Raw genomic sequence first — 18,712 nt, forward strand, 5'->3', positions numbered from 1 at the left:
AATCGTGTACTTATGAGATCTGTGCCGGAGATCTGACCACCTGAACCGCCAGAAACACTTAACAGAACATGCTTTCCAGTCACAGTGATCGACTAATCAGTCAAACAAGGACCACATTAGAACAGAGATAATTTGTCGAATCAGCATTACTCATATTTTCCATAGGCAACTGCCAACATCAACTTCCATTTAATATTCAGAACTAACTGCAACCATCTGTGCCTGTTTGTACTGTGTGTGTGTGTGTGTGTGTGTGTGTGTGTGTGTGTGTGTGTGTGTGTGTGTGTGTGTGTGTGTGTGTGCGTGTGCGTGTGCGTGTGCGTGTGCGTGTGCGTGTGTGTGTGAGGTGCATCACTATTGACATGCATGATGTGATGATATCAAAGAATGTGGCATCCATTTCCAGGCTATATACGTTTCTGCAATAAGACACCCTGGATGGACTGTTCAAACAAAGATTAGAGCTGTGTGAATTACGTAAGGGTTAAAGAAAAAAGAAAGAAAAAAACATTCTGAGTTCTGCACGTCACTAAGTGCCAGTGTTGTCGGGGCAATGGGCTGAGGGGGTCGAACAGGATTTCCCCACTGTTAACAGCAGGACACGCAAATATAGGCCTGAAAACAAACATGCTATTGGAGAGCAGGGCACAGGAAAGCCAGACAAAAGCTTCTGTGACGCAGCAACTCAAAACAAATCGCATTTCTCATCAGTCACCAGACGTTAAGCCTTCCCGCTGCGTGACCTTCTGTTTGGTCCTGTTTATATAGGGTAGTGGTTCTCAAATCGTTTTCATGTCAAGGACCCCCAAATGTATATGCTATTGGCCGCGTGTCAGGGACCCCCAGAAGGGAAGAAAGCTAAATTATTCAAAATGTTACCCAATTATTATTTTAATTTTTTTCCAAAAAATGTTAAAATAGCAGATGTACAAGCTATCATACAAGCTTGTAGATCTGCTATTTTTGAATAGCCAACGTATACATGGATAAAGTGGATAAAAATGATTGTGATGCTGTATCAACACATTTGGTTGAGGACCCCATGGAACCCCACCAAGGACCCCTGGGGGTCCCCGAACCCCACTTTGAGAACCGATGATATATGGTATAATGTTTTGAACCCTTAAAACCACTTTCAACCTGGCGTCCCCATTTTGGGGCATGTCATTATATGGCGATGCGTGTGTGTGTGTGTGTGTGTGTGTGTGTGTGTGTGTGTGAATACACCACAGGGCCTACAACAAGGACAGATATCTACAAAGCTGTGACAGCTTATAATTTACACACAGTAGTCCACAGTAGTCCGAGTTGCGAAGCGTCGAGAGCTTATAGATTCGGCACCAGATCGGCATTTGGTGTAGAGAGAAAAGGAGGGGGCCTAGTATAGACCCCTGGGGGACTCCGGTCAATGAAGTGTAGGGTTCAAGTGTTTAAGACCTGGCGTGTGTACAGCTACACATACACCAACCATAAAGCACAAAAATGTATTTCTCACTTCTCCAAGGCCAAAGAAAATACATTTTGGACATTCCTACATGGGAGAAAACATATTATTTTGATTGTCTAGAGGTAAACATGGGAAGTGTTTGTTGTTCTTTGCAGTATTATCATCTTGGTAATGAAAGAATGCACACAAGCGACATTACAAGCAAAGCTAGGATAATATATTCACATATGCATGCATACTGTAGATATTAAACATAAAAATAGTTATACCAAAGATAGTATCTCTCTTTGAACTTTGATGACAGTTACAAACCTTCTGTTCTTTACTTTGGGAGGTGCAGTTTTCAACAGTAATCACCCAAAGACAAGTCTGGTTTATCTGCACTTCCTGTTGCACTCTTATTTTCCCCATAGAGTTATGTATTTTCCCACGTTTGCCTCTAAGGACAGGAACTGATACCTACAGGAAATGGAAGACGGCATGCTTCCTGTCTTTGTTCAACAGAGAGAACTGCTGGCTCTGTCAGAAGTGAAGATGATAGATGACACGATGGTGCTACTGCCTACGTATGAATTTACAGTAGAAGGCATTAGCTTTTAACATTTCCTACCGCATCACTCCTTAGCCTTGTATCATATTCATACAGTATATAGCCTTGGATCAAGACTATCATAGATGTATTTTATCGAGATACAACAGCAAAAGTCAGACTCGATAAAATACATCTATTATAGTCTTGATCCAAGGTTAATTCATATACTACACTGCTTTAACAACATTAAGTCAAATTCAGTGGACAATGCACACAAAGAATGCAGAGAACCATCTGTGCAACATAACAAGTTGCTGGCCTAGTCACTCTTTGATGATTATGATGACAATGAAAATTACATTCTACTGCTTCCATCTAGTGGTGTGTATTGGTAATTCATATTTACGGTGGTAAAATAACAGTAAAATCACAAAGCAATACTTTTCGTGGAGACAACTTCGTCTTGCTCAGGGACACTTTGGACCGGGGTCAGGAGGCAAACCGGTGACTTTCTGATTACCATACGGTCTCTCTACGCACTGAGCTATGGTTTTATGATCATGTCAGTCACGGGGCAGGCCGTTCCCTATAGAGACTAACATGGACAATGCACACACTCATCTGGTTACACAGTTGCTTCTAATTAATCATCGCTGGCCATCTTGGAAGTGACTGTTTGAGAGGGTTGTATGTTTCATATTGGTAAATATGAATTCCTGAACATGGTCATTGCAATGATTTTAAACAAGTTTGTTCAATTTATTGTTAGTCACCTGTCTCTCCTCTGCAGCACTGGCAATCCTGTTGATTGGGAGGTGCCAATACTGTAGTGGAGAGGGGTGTTCGTTCCTTTTTTATATTGTAGCTTTTCTAATTGTAGGCCTAAATGTGTGAGTGAAGTGGCACCGGTTATTTAAAATGGATATGGTCTGAGTGTTCTTGGTATGACCCAGACCCACCTGCTAGTTCAGTTTGGGCCAATCTGGGCACCCAGCGCCAAATGAAAAGGAAAAGCAGCGCCTCTGTTCTTGAGTTTTCCTCCGAGGTGGAAAGACTGGTGACGTGAGGTTAGTTCTTGAGAGATTAGGCTGCAGCTAACGGCTGCAGGGACAACTAACTATATCCAACCATCACGTAGCTGGCTGAGGGAAATGTCCTCCACCTACCGTAACCTCGCATCACCAGTCTTTCCACCTCGGAGGAAAGCCTGGTCTGCGTTACTAAAGACCCATATGATCCGGTCTAGGCCACGCCTACTGAAAAAAAAGGGGGAAAAAATAATCCTCTTTCCGGATTCTGCCCATCCGGTTTTGCGGTGCCGCTTTGTTTTGGTTCCCCAATCCCCATTTAAATGGAATGGAATTTCCCCGTGGGATAATACAGACGCTAAATAGTCTCCGGATAGTGCACGCACATTTACATTTTAAAAAATAAGCTAAACTATGCCGCATCAAGGATTTTATTAGGACGGACCTATTTTGGGGTGAGACGTCTTTGCGGTTCTGCCCATCCGGCCACTTTTTTTTTTTTTACTTCCGCTCCCGACCGGATCATATACCCGAAAAGGAATGCTGCCCAGGCTAACCTACCGTGGTTGTCAGGGTTTCTATGACGACAATCTGTCCAATCACGTCAGACTCATCACGGGCCTTGAAGTAAGGAGGAGGCAGAGGGGGGTCAAGTCAGCTTGATTTACAGACAGGTGCGTTGGTTTGCGTTAAGAAGTCTGAAGATGGCGTCTCGAAATACAAAATATAAAACCCATTTTACATCAGAGTATTCAAAAAGTTTACCGTGTCTAAATCCTGTAAAAGAAATAATGACATGTTTGCCAATACTGACATCTAAATTGCTAACGGGGGCCTTATGACTGCAAAAGGCACGTCCTGGTGAGTAAATCAAAATGTGTCGTGCATTCTCATGTTAAGCTAGCAGCATTGTTGATAAAGCTCAGCTAAAACACTTATGCCCTCTTTGTAGCTTTGATTGATTGAATACTTAATAAAAAGGTTTGAAAGGTTTGCCAAAAAAGTACAGCAGCTGGTGCAGCTGTTGCCAATTTATTATCCACATCAATTTGTTAGAGAGATCAAAGCTAAAACACGCCTGGAGAATGCATTCAACCATAGCCTTGAAATTAGAAGATCTACAAGCTCAGGTGTGTGAGCTTTTACATCTGATCATGGCTATAATGGCTACACTAATGCCCAAATAAACATCAGGTTGAAAGAGTTTAAAGTGTGTCTGTATAGATGGTTAAAGATCTGTTTATGTGCTTGTAGATTTGCTAGTTTAAGATAACTGATTCAGTGTATTGATCAAATACGAGATGGAGTGCTACTTGGGAGAGAGAGAAAAATATATGTATGTGCTTGTAGATTTATATTGGTCAAATAAAGATGCTTAGATTGTTTAATGCAAATGTTTTTTATTCTGTACTGAGGTTTGTTTCAAATGTGAAGTGCAATAAAAATAAAGTTATATTATGTGAATAATCCAAACTAGGTGCTCTTTGGAGAGGGATAAATCGTAGGTCAAATTTAAGTTCCTCCTTTGTGAGACTTTGATTAAGGTAGAGGCTATATAGAAGGTATTTGGGTTATAATATGAATGTTATATATGTATTTAACTTGGCCTTTGTCCTTCTCCTCCCCCACAAGCCCTGCTGTTGTCCCTGAAAAAAAGAAAACACAAAAACACATTTGAATCATCTCCAAAACCAAGAAAATTGTGAAATGCAGAAACTAGATAGATAGGTAGATGGGATACTTTATTGGCAGTTTAAAAAAAATCACAATCTCATTCATTAGGAAAACGTGGACTATACACAAAAAAAGCCGTAGCTTGTTTCCATTGTGGTCCAATGGAATTATCGAGAACAAACCGCTTGGAAGACAAGGTACCTAACGAAATGATGCTTCTGTCATAAACACATGCTGGATTCTCCTTAGGCTGTGATGGATGGGATAAGAACCTAGAGACAAGAACACACACTGATATCAAAATGTGGTTTGAACCACTTTCAACCTCGCATCCCTATTTTGGGCTTGTCATTATTATAGGTGACAACTTTCAGAAAAGCTTGTAGATCGGCTATTTTCGCTATTCGTTGTACGACAAAGTAGACTATTTAGGGCATAAGTGGTTAGTATGACATACAGTAGGAAAGGAAGATGGGTCTCATCAGAAATAATTTCTCAAAGGACAACAGAAAAATGGTTGATGTGATAGTACTGTAACATGGCCTCTAACAATCTTTTCAAATGTGATGTTTGACATTGAAATTCAGTTGTATTGTTCCATTTGCAGGATGCTGTGTCGCCCCCCTCGACATCAAAGGAGAGAGACGTGTCCAAGCCAATAGAGGTCCCGGAGAAAAAGAAGAAATGGGCTATACCTGTAGATATCACCTCCCCCTGCCCTGACTTCCATAAACGCATTCCTAATCCAGCATTAAGGTAAACAACTGAACTGATAACTTAGGTTTGTACAGTCAAATGAATTACAGGGGTGTGTGTGTGACAAGGTTGTATTTCCTCATTATAGTCTTTAGATTTATCGCTTTGATACTGTTGGTCCTGTGAGAGAAGAGTCAAATAAACTGTGGCCATATCTACATTTTGCCAATGCGTGTCCGTGGGAGGCATCAAGCATCAACACAAAAAGCTGCTCCAAATGCATGTCAGAATATTTCCCAATCCACAATTATTAATAAATGACTACAGCCATTGTCACCTATAGACATTCAATTGCATTATTCAGTTAAATAGCTCAAGTTCTGTTTAGAAATTTTTTAGACATGTTCAAAACCAAGTAAGAGCTGGGCGTAGTTCATGACACATGACATACAGTACTGGTTGACAAATAAGTTCATTTTTCATGCAAGGTTAAAAAATGTAAGCTCTGGAATTTGATTAAAGGTGATTGGAAAAAACATTCTCACTGCTGAAACCCCCATTTGAAATGACTGTTAGTCAATCAACCTGATAGTCGACCTGATAGTCTGCCTGGTTGCTAAAGCCTGAAGTATATGATTTCAAACAACAAGCCTGTACACAGTTTGGTGGGGAAAAAAGGAAGTACATTTCATTCATCTTTAAAGGCAGAAAAGACTGTTAAACAATGTAGTGATTTATCTTCATTCAGAACACATTGGCATGATGTATGTTTGTACAGATGTTATTGGAAGGCCGTCTAGATTGTCTCTGTGTTGTCAGGTCCATGCTTTACAACGGCTCAGAGGTCATCAGAGACTTGGAGTGGGTAATCTTTGATGAGGTTCACTACATCAACGATGCAGAGGTAAGGGACGACCATTTGATTCAGTCAGTTGAAAAGTCACTATTAATAATTATTAATTCACTGTCCTGGCTAGACTGTGTGTTTAGACTCGGAGCATAACATTTATCAGGACTCCAGACTGTTACACTGGACCGCAACACCCAGAAACTCTTCTGCTAAACTGTTATTAAAGCTCCAATCTGGGATTTATTTTAATTAACAAATGGTTATTTTATCCATCTGTATGGTGGACAATAGTAACACAGTCAAACTAGCTTATGAAGATCCTTAGGGGATTGACACGTTGATTCGATAAACATAATGGTTTCAAGCTTAACAACAAACTGAACCTTCTTGATAAACATCTTGGCAATAATGTAACTGTGGTTTAATGTTGTCTTCTCAGAGAGGTGTGGTCTGGGAGGTCTGGGAGGAAGTTCTGATCATGCTTCCTGAACACGTTGGCATCATTCTCCTCAGTGCCACCGTGCCCATCGCTGTGGAGTTAAGTGAGTGGATTGGGTAGGCACCTGAATCTGAGCCCAGCTGCATCCCAAATTATAACAGGCTGTTGAGTTCAGCTGTTGGGTAGCTGTCAGTAGTCATTTTATTTTGTTAAAGTTTCAGGCAGTGTTGCATTGCTGAATTGGAACGTGGTTGCACTTTATTTTAATGACGTAATGCGCACGCCGCTTAACGCCGACACTACAGGTCACACAATGGACAATTGATATGCATCTAGGCTCATTCCTATGTTAATTCACCTGGTGTGAGTCGGGAGCCTTTGTAAACTTTGTTGAGGTGTGAATTTAAAGTTGTTTTAAATCTATGCATGTGCCTGTGCGTGCTCAAGTTCAAATAGGTTCTTGCACGGTGTGCAAGGCCGTCCCATGAGCAATGCAACCCTGGTTTCAGGGTAACAGCTGTGACTGTCTCCCTACAGCAATTCTTATCAAAGGTGCAGTTCATATATGGAACACTAGATGGCAGATGTGAACAAATCACCAGGTTGAGATGAGTGACTGACTTACAAGAAAATCTGTTCCAATCTACCAAAATGTGTGTGGTGTTACGGCCCTGGCCTAGGGGGACCAGGGAACATAGCAAAAAGACAGGGTAGACGCAGTTTAACAAGAAATTGGTGTTTATTAAATAATCAAAAGTAAATAACCGATCATGAATAAACAGATGAGATGTGGAAATCAGTAAAGTCAGTAGTGTAATGCGTGTATGCATGAGTGGATTGTGTAGTGTGTGAGTGTTGCATGTGGAATAAGGAGGTTCAGGTTGGGTGTGGTGCAAAAGGCAAATTAACTGAAGGGGAGAGAGGACAGGGGAGACAAGCTTTTATAGGGGCGTGGGAACCCGGGACATCTCACTGCTCCCCAAGTCCTATAGGAACCAATGAGAAAGAGAAATTAAAACAAAGCAATTACACAAACTATAACCGTAGAGTGAAATATAACCTACCATCTATCATACTATACAGGGAACCGTCACAGTGGCGAGTCAGACATAGGTTTGAATGATGTTGCTAATAAACTACCAGGTTAAAGGGATATTTCACTTTCAAACATGTTTGGGGTTAATTTTAACGTCTACTTGGGCTTTTGTGACCACCCCAGACAGTTTTTAAGTTGCTTGATTCAATATTTAGATATTTGATTTTCATTTTAACTTCCCCTATACAAACCCATTGTAACGTCAAACCATATTAGATTCATTGAAAACACCCGTCCTTGGTTTTGGTGACTGATATTGTCCAGTCCCTTCTAATGTGTGAGTAGACAGTGTTTTTTCAATAACTTTTTCATTTATTTTATTTTTTCATTTTCCCAAAGAAATTGAAAAAGTAATTGAAAAAACATGGTATCCTCACGCATTAGAAGGACAATATCAGTCACCAGAATGTATGACAACAAAAATGTGGAATGCCCTACCTAAAGGAGTGTAAAACCCTACTCACTTTCAAAACAACCCTAAAAAAACACCATCAGGAGGCTGCAATTCTAAACTGGCCACTCTCAAAGGTCTTAACCTAACCCCCGCCCCCCCGCCCACCTCCTCGAACTGTTTATTGTATATGTCGCAGGTAGATTGGCATTCGTTGGGAAATTGGAAAGGTATGCTCGTTTTTAGGCGTGAGGTGGGGCTTCGGCGCCGGGCTTTGATGCGAGGCGGACCTGGCTTTTGTTGTTCCCCCCCACACCTGACGACGACATAGCAACCAGGAAGGTACGCTAGGGGAACGCTGAGGAGCGCTGAAAATAAAATGGATAATATGAGAGAAATATTTTATGACGGTGTTGGATAATGAAGCGGTTAGCCAAACTGAGCAGTATTTTTAACTCGCGAGACGGAGAAAGACATTATCGCTACGCTCGAGAGACCGCAGAAAGGTTAGGTTTAGGCATATAGTTTTACTGAGGTTAGGTTTAGGCCTAGTTTTACTGAGGTCAGGGTTACTGATAAGGTTAGGTTTAGGCATAGTTTTACTGAGGTTAGGGTTAGGCATAAGGTTAGGTTTAGGCATAGTTTTACTGAAGTTAGGGTTAAGGTTAGGTTTAGGCATAGTTTTACTGAGGTTAGGGTTAAGGTTAGGTTTAGGCATAGTTTTACTGAGGTTAGGGTTAAGGTTAGGTTTAGGCATAGTTTTACTGAGGTCAGGGTTACTGATAAGGTTAGGTTTAGGCATAGTTTTGCTACGGTTAGGCATAAGGTTAGGTTTAGGCTAGCTTCGGTCCCAGCCTCACTCATCTGCGAAGAGAACAGCCTGGTCACGACCTAAAGCAGCGAGTGTCCAGGAGGTCCTGAGTGGACAGGATTTCCGTTTCCCCCGGAAATGATATTTTTTGACCAATCACAGCATTCGTTTCATTCACGGAAAATGTTAACAGATTTGTAAAGCATCAACGTCATTTCCTTGGGCGGTACTTTCGCCAAATTCAACCATTTCCGGTTGTCAACTTCCTAGACAACCAACATCCCAGGTCTTGCCCAGCGTGGGTTTTCACTGGTTTTCCAATTTCCCTGTAACATATATATTTCTTGTGTTTCATACCTGTAAGCTGATTGTATGACGTTCTGCATTGTAGTCTATATCTGTCTGTTTTCTTAAATGTCATCATGATTTGAGTGCGTGGGGATCTCATTTTAAATAAGCCTTTATGCTTTTATGAGCGATCCAGTTTAGAGGACCTATTATTGTGAATTGTACTTCCATGTCTTTCTAAATAAAGTGCTTCAATCAATCTTCAATCAGAACCAAGGTCGGGTGTTTTCAATGAATCGAACATGGTTAAAATGGAGTTTGAAGTTACAATGGGTTCGTATGGGAAGGAGGCATGTCTGTCAAAATGAATATCAAATATCTAAATACTGAATCAAGCAACTTAAAAACTGTATGGGCTTATAAGGTTAAACTGATGTATATGTCTTGTGTCCTGTGTTTTCTGGTTTGTCTGACTATGTCACTTCGTGTGCTCCTGCGTGTCTTTCCAGGCGTATAAAGAAGAGCCATTTGTCATCAGCACAGTAATTAGACCTGTTCCGCTGGAGCACTTCCTGTGCACAGTAAACAAGACGCAGAAAGAGCTCTTCCTATTGATAGACGCCACAGGACACTTCCTCACTAACGGGTCAGTAATGCATTACATGCCCAAATACATCGAAAGATTGGTTGAAAAAATATAAGTCTTAATCAGGATTTTGTTGAGCCTGGTTAAGACTTTACCTGTAGTTTGGAAATCAGATGACAGTGTTTATGAACAGCTCACTCCCTCAGTATTGGCTTAATCATGGTAAGATCAGTGCATACTGTAAGTGTGCATGGAAAGGCACTCAGTGGAAAGTGTTTCGGCTTCTGTCTAGGGATGGGAAGATGATCGTTAATATCGTTTATCATGATAAAAGAGAAACTCACAATAATCGTATCGCAGAGATTTAAATTTATCGTGAAATTGTCCTCCGTCATACACCAGGATGAAGTAGCTGAAAATTCAGTTCCACTTAAATCCTCTGTATGTGATAAAACAGACCTGTAAAGAGTGCATTTGCATTTTTGGTGTGCTCTTATTTCACTCTACACAAATCAATTTACAAAAAAAAGCAACGTTCCTCCCAGAATAGGGACACTGGGGATTCAAGTGGTTAACTAAAGTGGCATTTTAAGTTTTAAACATATTTTGATTATCATTAATCGCAATTATTTTTGCCACAATAATCGTGACATGTAATTTTCATGTCCCATCCCTACTTCTGTCCATCAGGTACTATGCAGCAGTTGGTGCCAAGAAGGAACGTACCAGTAAACACGCCCAGTCGTTTGGAACCAAGAACACGTCTCGGAACACAACACCCAACCAGGTTCTCTTCATCCAATCAAATGCGGTCTACTCTTCTGTCATGCCTGCTGTGCTCTCCATCCTTTATTAAATATATGTACAAATGTATATTTTTTATATACTGCACAGATGTTTCAAAATGCAAAAGAATTGGCCAAAAGTATAAAAAGAGTATGTGTGTGTGTATATATATATATATACACACACACACGTGTGTGTGTGTGTGTGTGTGTGTATATATATATATATATATATATATATATATTTTTTTTTAATATATATATATATATTTTTTTTTTTATAGATATCTATTCTCTATATGCGACCCTAGGCCTAGTTTGTAAATAATGTAGGCTCTGTTTGTGGTTTCAGCTATAAGCCATTATCAACATCATACTGATGATGGCTTGCTTTTAGCTGACATGACCGGGAACGCATTTGTGTCTCAAAAGTTTGAGTTACAAATATTGGCTTTAAAAAAATACATTCAAAGATTTGCACACATTTTCAAGATTTTTCAAAAATGGCAGATCTTAGTGCCGCGCTATGAGCTTGTATATCTGCTATTTTTTAATAGCCAAAGAAATCTTAAAACGACACAGATGTGTTCCCGGTCTTAATGGATTAAGCTGTCAGAACACCTGTAATTCATCACATTGTAACAGTCAGTTAATAAATGGGGTACTGTTACTTTCATGCCAAATATCGCCACAAGGTGGTGCTTCCATTTGTTTAGTTAGGTTATGTTAGAGTGCACACAGTACCCTCTGACCTTTCTGTATTATGGCAGAAAACGGCAAAGATGTGAGACCTTCCGCTCATAAGACGTTTCAAATTAATGTCTTTTTATAAATTATGAGCAGTGACAAATAAACCTTCCTTATTCTTGACAGTGCCAGACTCCATGCAACACCAAAGGGCTCCACTCAGCGTCAGGCTCCATGCAACCCCAAACAGGTACTATTATAAATACTTGCACTCTGCCCTTATGTTGCTTTTAATTGTCATTATTGTTGTAGCATAGTACTTTGAGGACCTCACAAAATGGCATTTAGCTTCTTGTACAGTACATGCACAAGTAGTGACAAATAAACCTAGATTTTTGACAGCTCCAGACTCCATGCAACAACAAACAGCTGCTGTCACCAATCTCCATCCAGCTCCACACAGTTCAAGCCTCCATGCAACTCCAAACGGGTACTGTTATAATACACGTTTTCTCTTTGCCCTTATGTTATGCTGATGTGGATACTGCTGAAGGCTTATTTAGGCTCGATCCAACTCCACACAGCGCCATGCTCCATCCAACTCCACACAGCGCCAGTCTCATCCAACTCTACACAGCTCCTCTCTCCATCCAATTCCAAACGGCTACCGTCAGTTAGATAAACCAGGCCATCATCATCCAGCACAGAAGGTTTTAACCCTAATGCCTATATCTTTAATCAAACAGAGATGGGCATAAAGAAGAAATTCTCAAGAGAAAATGAAGAGAAAGAGATGACAAAACCAGAGAAGTCTTGGTTGATCCACAATGAAAACTTTGTTCTCTTTTTTAAACGGTTTTAGACCGCAAACCAGACACTTCAGAAGGAGGAGCCTTGCATTCAAACTCTACTTCAGACATTAGAGCTGCAGCTTCAAAAAGTTCTGCTTGCCTTCTGTAAACCTGAACATGTTTCCAGGATGATGGAAGAAGTAGGGCTGCAGGAGTCTGTAGTGCATTCTGTAAACAAACGAGAGATTAAGAGAAGAAAATGTCCAAACTGGTTTTGAGAGGGTAGATTGAATCAATAGAACAACATGGATGTTCTCATTCACTGAATACCTATTCTGGGAAATGTTTGCTTTTGATTGCATTCATGATGTAATACATTGAATGCATTCAAAATGCAGTCAATGGGATTTTACTCTACTCTTCTGTCATGCCTGCTGTGCTCTCCATCCTTTATTAAATATATGTACAAATGTATATTTTTATATACTGCACAGATGTTTCAAAATGCTAAAGAATTGGCCAAAAGTATAAAAAGAGTATATTATGTGTGTGTATGTGTATATATATATATATATATATATATATATATATATATATATATATATATATATATATATGGGAAATTGGCATTCCAGGGGAATTGAAAGGGGTACGCTTGTTTTCACCGCCCCTCAGGCAATTCTGTAGAATCAACACTAGAGGGCAATGCAAGCCAGACATGAACCACACACAAGCACACGCGCACAAACGAGCACGCGCGCGCACATACAGACACACACACACACCCCAAGCACAAGGGGGTGGGCCTGGCGGGCTATGTTAGTGCAGTGAGTGGCACTTGGGGCAAACGCAGTCCCCACAACATCATTTACGATTCTGTGCCTATCGGTACATAACTCGGACGGCGCTTAAGTCGACTAGCAGACCATCGGCCGGTCGTCGCGGGCACTCGCGCCTGGAGGCGCTCGGGTGCGACTCCTCGGCCTCAAGGTCTGCTAAGTCGGCGCGCCTCCGTCATGGTCCAAAACTATACTTTATCAGCGAGAAAAAAAAAGTAGTCCGCGGTTGTTTGAAAAAGCAATGTCCCAAGCGGGAGTCAAACCCAGGCTCCCAGTGGTAGTGGGTGGGGAGTCCAATGATTATCGAAGTGCGCCACTGAGGCTTGTAGTGATGTAAAGTAACAAAGTAGATTTACTCGAGTACAATTTTGAGGTATTCGTACTTTACTTGAGTATTTCTCTCATATTATCCATTTTATTTTCATCGTTCCCCTAGCGTAGCTTCCTGGTTGCTATGTTGTTGTTGTGGTCGTCGTCCTCGCATCAAAGCCCCGCCTCGCAGCACCGCTCCGCGCCTATAAAACAAGCGCTCCCCTGTCAATTTCCCTGGACTGCCAATTTCCCTGTGACATATATATATATATATATATATAATTTTTTTAATATTTATATATATATATATTTTATAGATGGATAGATATCTATTCTCTATATGCAACCCTAGGCCTAGTTTGTAAATAATGTAGGCTATACAATTGTGGTTTCAGCTATAAGCCATTATCAACATCATACTGATGATGGCTTGCTTTTAGCTGACATGACCGGGAACGCATTTGTCTCAAAAGTTTGAGTTACAAATGTTGGCTTTAAAAAAATACATTCAAAGATTTGCACACATTTTCAAGATTTTTCAAAAATGGCAGATCTTATTGCCGCGCTATGAGCTTGTATATCTACTATTTTTGAATAGCCAAAGAAATATTAAAACGATACAGATGTGTTCCCGGTCTTAATGGATTAAGCTGTCAGAACACCTGTAATTCATCACATTGTAACAGTCAGTTAATAAATGGGGTACTGTTACTTTCATGCCAAATATCGCCACAAGGTGGTGCTTCCATTTGTTTAGTTGGGTTATGTTAGAGTGCACACAGTACCCTCTGACCTTTCTGTATTATGGCAGAAAACGGCAAAGATGTGAGACCTTCCGCTCACAAGACGTTTCAAATTAATGTCTTTTTGTAAATTATGAGCAGTGACAAAGAAACCTTCCTTATTCTTGACAGTGCCAGACTCCATGCAACACCAAAGGGCTCCACTCAGCGTCAGGCTCCATGCAACCCCAAACAGGTACTATTATAAATGCTTGCACTCTGCCTTTATGTTGCTTTTAATTATTAATGTCATTATTGTTGTAGCATAGTACTTTGAGGACCTCACAAATGGGATTTAGCTTCTTGTACAGTACATGCATAAGTAGTGACAAATAAACCTTGATTTTTGACAGCTCCAGACTCCATGCAACTACAAACAGCTGCTGTCTCCAATCTCCATCCAGCTCCACACAGCTCAAGCCTCCATGCAACTCCAAACGGGTACTGTTATAATACACGTTTTCTCTTTGCCCTTATGTTATGCTGATGTGGATACTGCTGAAGGCTTATTTAGGCGATTACGATCCAACTCCACACAGCGCCATGCTCCATCCAACTCCACACAGCGCCAGTCTCATCCAACTCTACACGGCTCCTCTCTCCATCCAATTCCAAACAGCTACCGTCATTTAGATAAACCAGGCCATCATCATCCAGCACAGAAGGTTTTAACCCTAATGCCTATATCTTTAATCAAACAGAGATGGGCATAAAGAAGAAAGAAAACAGAGACAATGAAGAGAAAGAGATGACAAAACCAGAGAAGTCTTGGTTGATCCACAATGAAAACTTTGTTCTTTTTTAAACGGTTTTAGACCGCAAACCAGACACTTCAGAAGGAGGAGCCTTGCATTCAAACTCTACTTCAGACATTAGAGCTGCAGCTTCAAAAAGTTCTGCTCGCCTTCTGTAAACCTGAACATGTTTCCAGGATGATGGAAGAAGTAGGTCTGCAGGAGTCTGTAGTGCATTCTGTAAACAAACCAGAGAGTAAGAGAAGAAAATGTCCAAACTGGTTTTGAGAGGGTAGATTGAATCAATAGAACAACATGGATGTTCTCATTCACTGAATACCTATTCTGGGAAATGTTTGCTTTTGATTGCATTCATGATGTAATACATTGAATGCATTCAAAATGCAGTCAATGGGATTTTACTGTGTAGTTTGTGAAGCTGACTGAAATTATGGAAGATTTCAAACATTGTTAAAGGATGTAGATCTCCAAACTCTCCTATAGTATACTGCTAATCTTGATAGCTTGACTCTGCTCAAGCGGCTGGGAGCAGTTGAAGAGCAAGGTGACATTCTTCTTCAGCCGTCAAAGTGGAATCGCAAGACGGCAGGGTGTTATTGACCCCGAGTGTGCACACAGTGCATGGCTCATCAATGTGTCCGTAAACAGACAAATGTGTCCGTGGCAGGACTTGGCATTATCCGTAGCACATTTTAGATTTTGTTTTTTACTTATAACATTAGTCTATAATGTTATTTTGATCTTAAGACCCAATTACTGAATGTCAGTCTCCAGGTTTTCTTCAGAATATGTATGACACTGATTTACTATGGCACATTAGGACTGTATTGCACCTTTCATGACATCAAATGAAGCCCAAATTGCTTTACATAAAAAAAATGATCAAGAACAAATTAAAAGGAGGCAAGATCGAAATTAAAACAATACAAGAAAATAGCTAGAACAAAACATCACTTAAGGATTCCAGAACCACACTTCACCTAAATAGGTGACTGTCACCTATTTAGTTACACACTTCAATAAGGAACCACACAGACTACCTATTGAAGATGTAGTAAATCTACATTTACAGGGAACCACTAAAAGCAAGAGTAAAGTGGGTCTTGAGCTAGCTTTTAAAGCTATCTATGGTCGTTGTCAGTCTTATATGTAATGGGAGCTTGTTCCAGGCCGTTGGCCCATAAAAGCAGAAAGGTAGGAAGGTACTAAACAATTAAGTGCCTTAAATCCTAAAGGTTACCAGTAGCCAGTGTAAAGATGCTAAAACTGGAGTAATATGTTCTCATCTTGGTTTTTGTAAAAACTCTGGCTGCCGCATTCTGAACAAGTTGTCTGTCGGTGCTTTTCTTAGGAAGGCCAGAAAAAGGCGCATTACAGTATTCGAGCTGTGAGAAGACGAAAGCGCGGATTAGAGTTTTTGCATCGTCCACTGACAGACGGGCGACGTTTGAGATGAAAGAAGGCAACTTTAGTAACAATGTGCATACAATTTAACTCAGAATCGAGAATAACACCTAGGTCTTTCACTGTAGCATATTGTTTTGTATAGCTAGGTTACTGGATATAAACTCTGCTCACTGGAGCCAATTATGAGCACTTCTGTCTTATCTTCGTTGAGCTTGAACACAAGGATGTGAGAAAAGGGGCAGAGGGAGGGTACTCTGCTGGAACTCAGGTCACATTACCTGTAGGAAAGGGTTAAAGTTGAAGCATGTTGAAGTAACATGACGGGTGAAAGAAAAGTACACTTCTGTTCTTGTGCAAGAATGCAAGAAGATTACTTACTCCCTATGGGTTCCTGAACCATTCTTCTGTGGCTATGGGCGGACGGTTAATCTGGATGTGGATCGGTTTAAGGCATTTACCAACAGTTCTGTCCATATGAGGTCAGACTAGTCAGTCTTTACCAGGGATTTTGTTTGTTTCAAATGTAGATACCAATAGACCAATACATCCAGTTTATAAAGCCAGAATGTTTGATATATCAACACTTACTTTGAAAGGTGTAAAATAATTTGCAGCTTTGTTGGGAATCATATATATTTTTTAAACGAAACAATGCATCATGGTTAGCAAAGACATTTATTTATATCAAGCAGATGTTACAACTATACCATAACCATAAACAAAGAAAACATTGGACTTGTTTGTTGTCCAACTTGTTTGTTGAACTCTGACAAACTTTGAAAGACAAGACACGTGACACAACAACAACAACAATGTCTCATGGTTGGCAAAGAAAAACGAACTCATGAAACCAATAGTTGTTTGAAATTTATTATTTAGTTCCTAATTAAATCAAATTATTGGAATTAATCCATTTTCACCCTCTTGGGCGTAGAACCTGAAGACAAGGAAAATATCCACTTTAATACATTTATATGAACTAAATACATTCTTATTAATCATAGATTGGCATAGCCTGGTATTACTGATCAGATATATATATTATTCAATGAATACAAGAACACAAGATAATGACTTACTTAATCTTTTTTTTTTTTTTTCAAATCCACCCTCCACCAAATATGGCGCGGGCAAGGGCCACATCCACCAGTTGGTGACAGTTGGTGGTGGTGGGTCATCAGCCACATCGGGGGTGGTGGTGGATGGTGTTGGCAGCGGCCACGTTGGGGGTTGGTAGTGGTGGGTGGTGGTGGGTTGGGTGGGTCATCAGCCACATCGGGGGTGGTGTTGGCAGCGGCCACTTCGGGGGTTGGTAGTGGTGGGTGATGGTTGGTGGTGGTTCAGCCCTATATACACTTACTTTCGGGGGATCCATCCCCAGCTGCCAATCCTCCCACGGCTCCCATACAGTACAGGTAGATCCTGCGGGCGGGGGGGGGGGGGGTGTTTGGAAGGTGATCCTGAAGGAATGTTCAAAAAAGTTAAAATTTATGGTGTAGGTTTAAGTAAACAGAAATGTATTTTCAGGGTGGTTCAGGTTGTGATAATGCATGTAAGTGTCCAAACATACCGTGACCAAGGTCTCTCTTTCCTCTCCATTCTGATCTGTGTGATGCCAATTTACATAAACGTTAATAATGATGCGCAATACATTTACATGCCGTGTGTCTTTAAGAGTACAATATTTTCCTCTGAGATGTAGTGGAGTAAAAGTATAGACAATTGGAAATACTCCAGTAAAGTAAAAGTACCTCACTCAGTGGTGTAAAGTAACTAAGTACATTTACTCGAGTACTGTACTTATAAGTACAATTTTGAGGTAGGAAGGAAGCCAATATGTCCCACCAGCACCACTCCGGGTGGTGGGAGTGGTCCGGGAGCTGGTGGGGGCAGTGGCCCTGGTCCGGGTGCGGTGCAATCTACAAGCTCACAATGCGTCGTGAGCTTGTAGATCTGCTATTTTCAAATGGCCGAAATGCATATAGGGTTGAAGTGGTTAATGTATGTTTTGTAATAATACAAATCTTCCAAGTAACTAGTAACTAAAGTTTTCAAATAATTGTATTTGAGTAACAGTACCACATTTTCCTCTGAGATGTAGTGGAGTAGAAGTTTGTATTCGATTAATAAATTAACAGAGGAATTTACTGTATATATGAAGCAACAGATTGGAACTGAGCTCATATCATTATTTGTTCCAACACTTTTGGCATACAACTGTATGAACAGATCAAAGAATATTTCAGTCTACTGTAGTTTCTGCAAAGACAAACAGACTTTTACATTTTTTGTAGTAATTTTTATTACTAAATTAGTTAATAAAAAAAAAAACTTCTCCTTCCTCTTCTGGTGTCTGGAGGGTAAGGAGGCTTTGGGGGGGGCTGGAGGCTGTGCCCTCCCCACAAGCAAGGCCTGGATAAGATGTTTTTGCCAAATATTTTCTCCTTCCTTATCCTTCTCTTCTGGGATCTGGACTGGAGGCTTTGGGTTGGTAGTGGTGGGGGATGGTGGGTGGG

At 40.6% G+C, this 18,712-nt stretch overlaps 1 protein-coding gene across 2 annotated transcripts; it reads left to right on the forward strand.

The window, feature by feature from the left end:
• Positions 1-6,175: 6,175 nt before the first annotated feature.
• On the forward strand, positions 6,176-13,707 carry LOC308095888 (superkiller complex protein 2-like). Of its 2 annotated transcripts, XR_013934086.1 has the most exons (6): positions 6,176-6,281; positions 6,667-6,782; positions 9,762-9,898; positions 10,529-10,625; positions 11,497-11,560; positions 11,713-11,847. XR_013934086.1 is itself a non-coding variant. In XM_080443027.1 (5 exons), the coding sequence occupies exons 1-3, from the start codon at positions 6,201-6,203 to the stop codon at positions 9,796-9,798; spliced, it is 234 nt and encodes a 77-aa protein (XP_080299153.1). In that variant the 5' UTR covers positions 6,182-6,200; the 3' UTR covers positions 9,799-9,898; positions 10,529-10,786; positions 13,611-13,707. The 2 variants fall into 2 exon arrangements, 1 of the variants encoding a protein (XP_080299153.1); XM_080443027.1 differs by lacking the exons at positions 11,497-11,560; positions 11,713-11,847 and adding an exon at positions 13,611-13,707 and having other exon boundaries at positions 6,182-6,281; positions 10,529-10,786.
• Positions 13,708-18,712: the final 5,005 nt, after the last annotated feature.

Source organism: Gymnoscopelus braueri, assembly GCF_963280865.1.
Source record: "Gymnoscopelus braueri genome assembly, chromosome: 11".
Lineage (NCBI taxonomy): Eukaryota > Metazoa > Chordata > Actinopteri > Myctophiformes > Myctophidae > Gymnoscopelus > Gymnoscopelus braueri.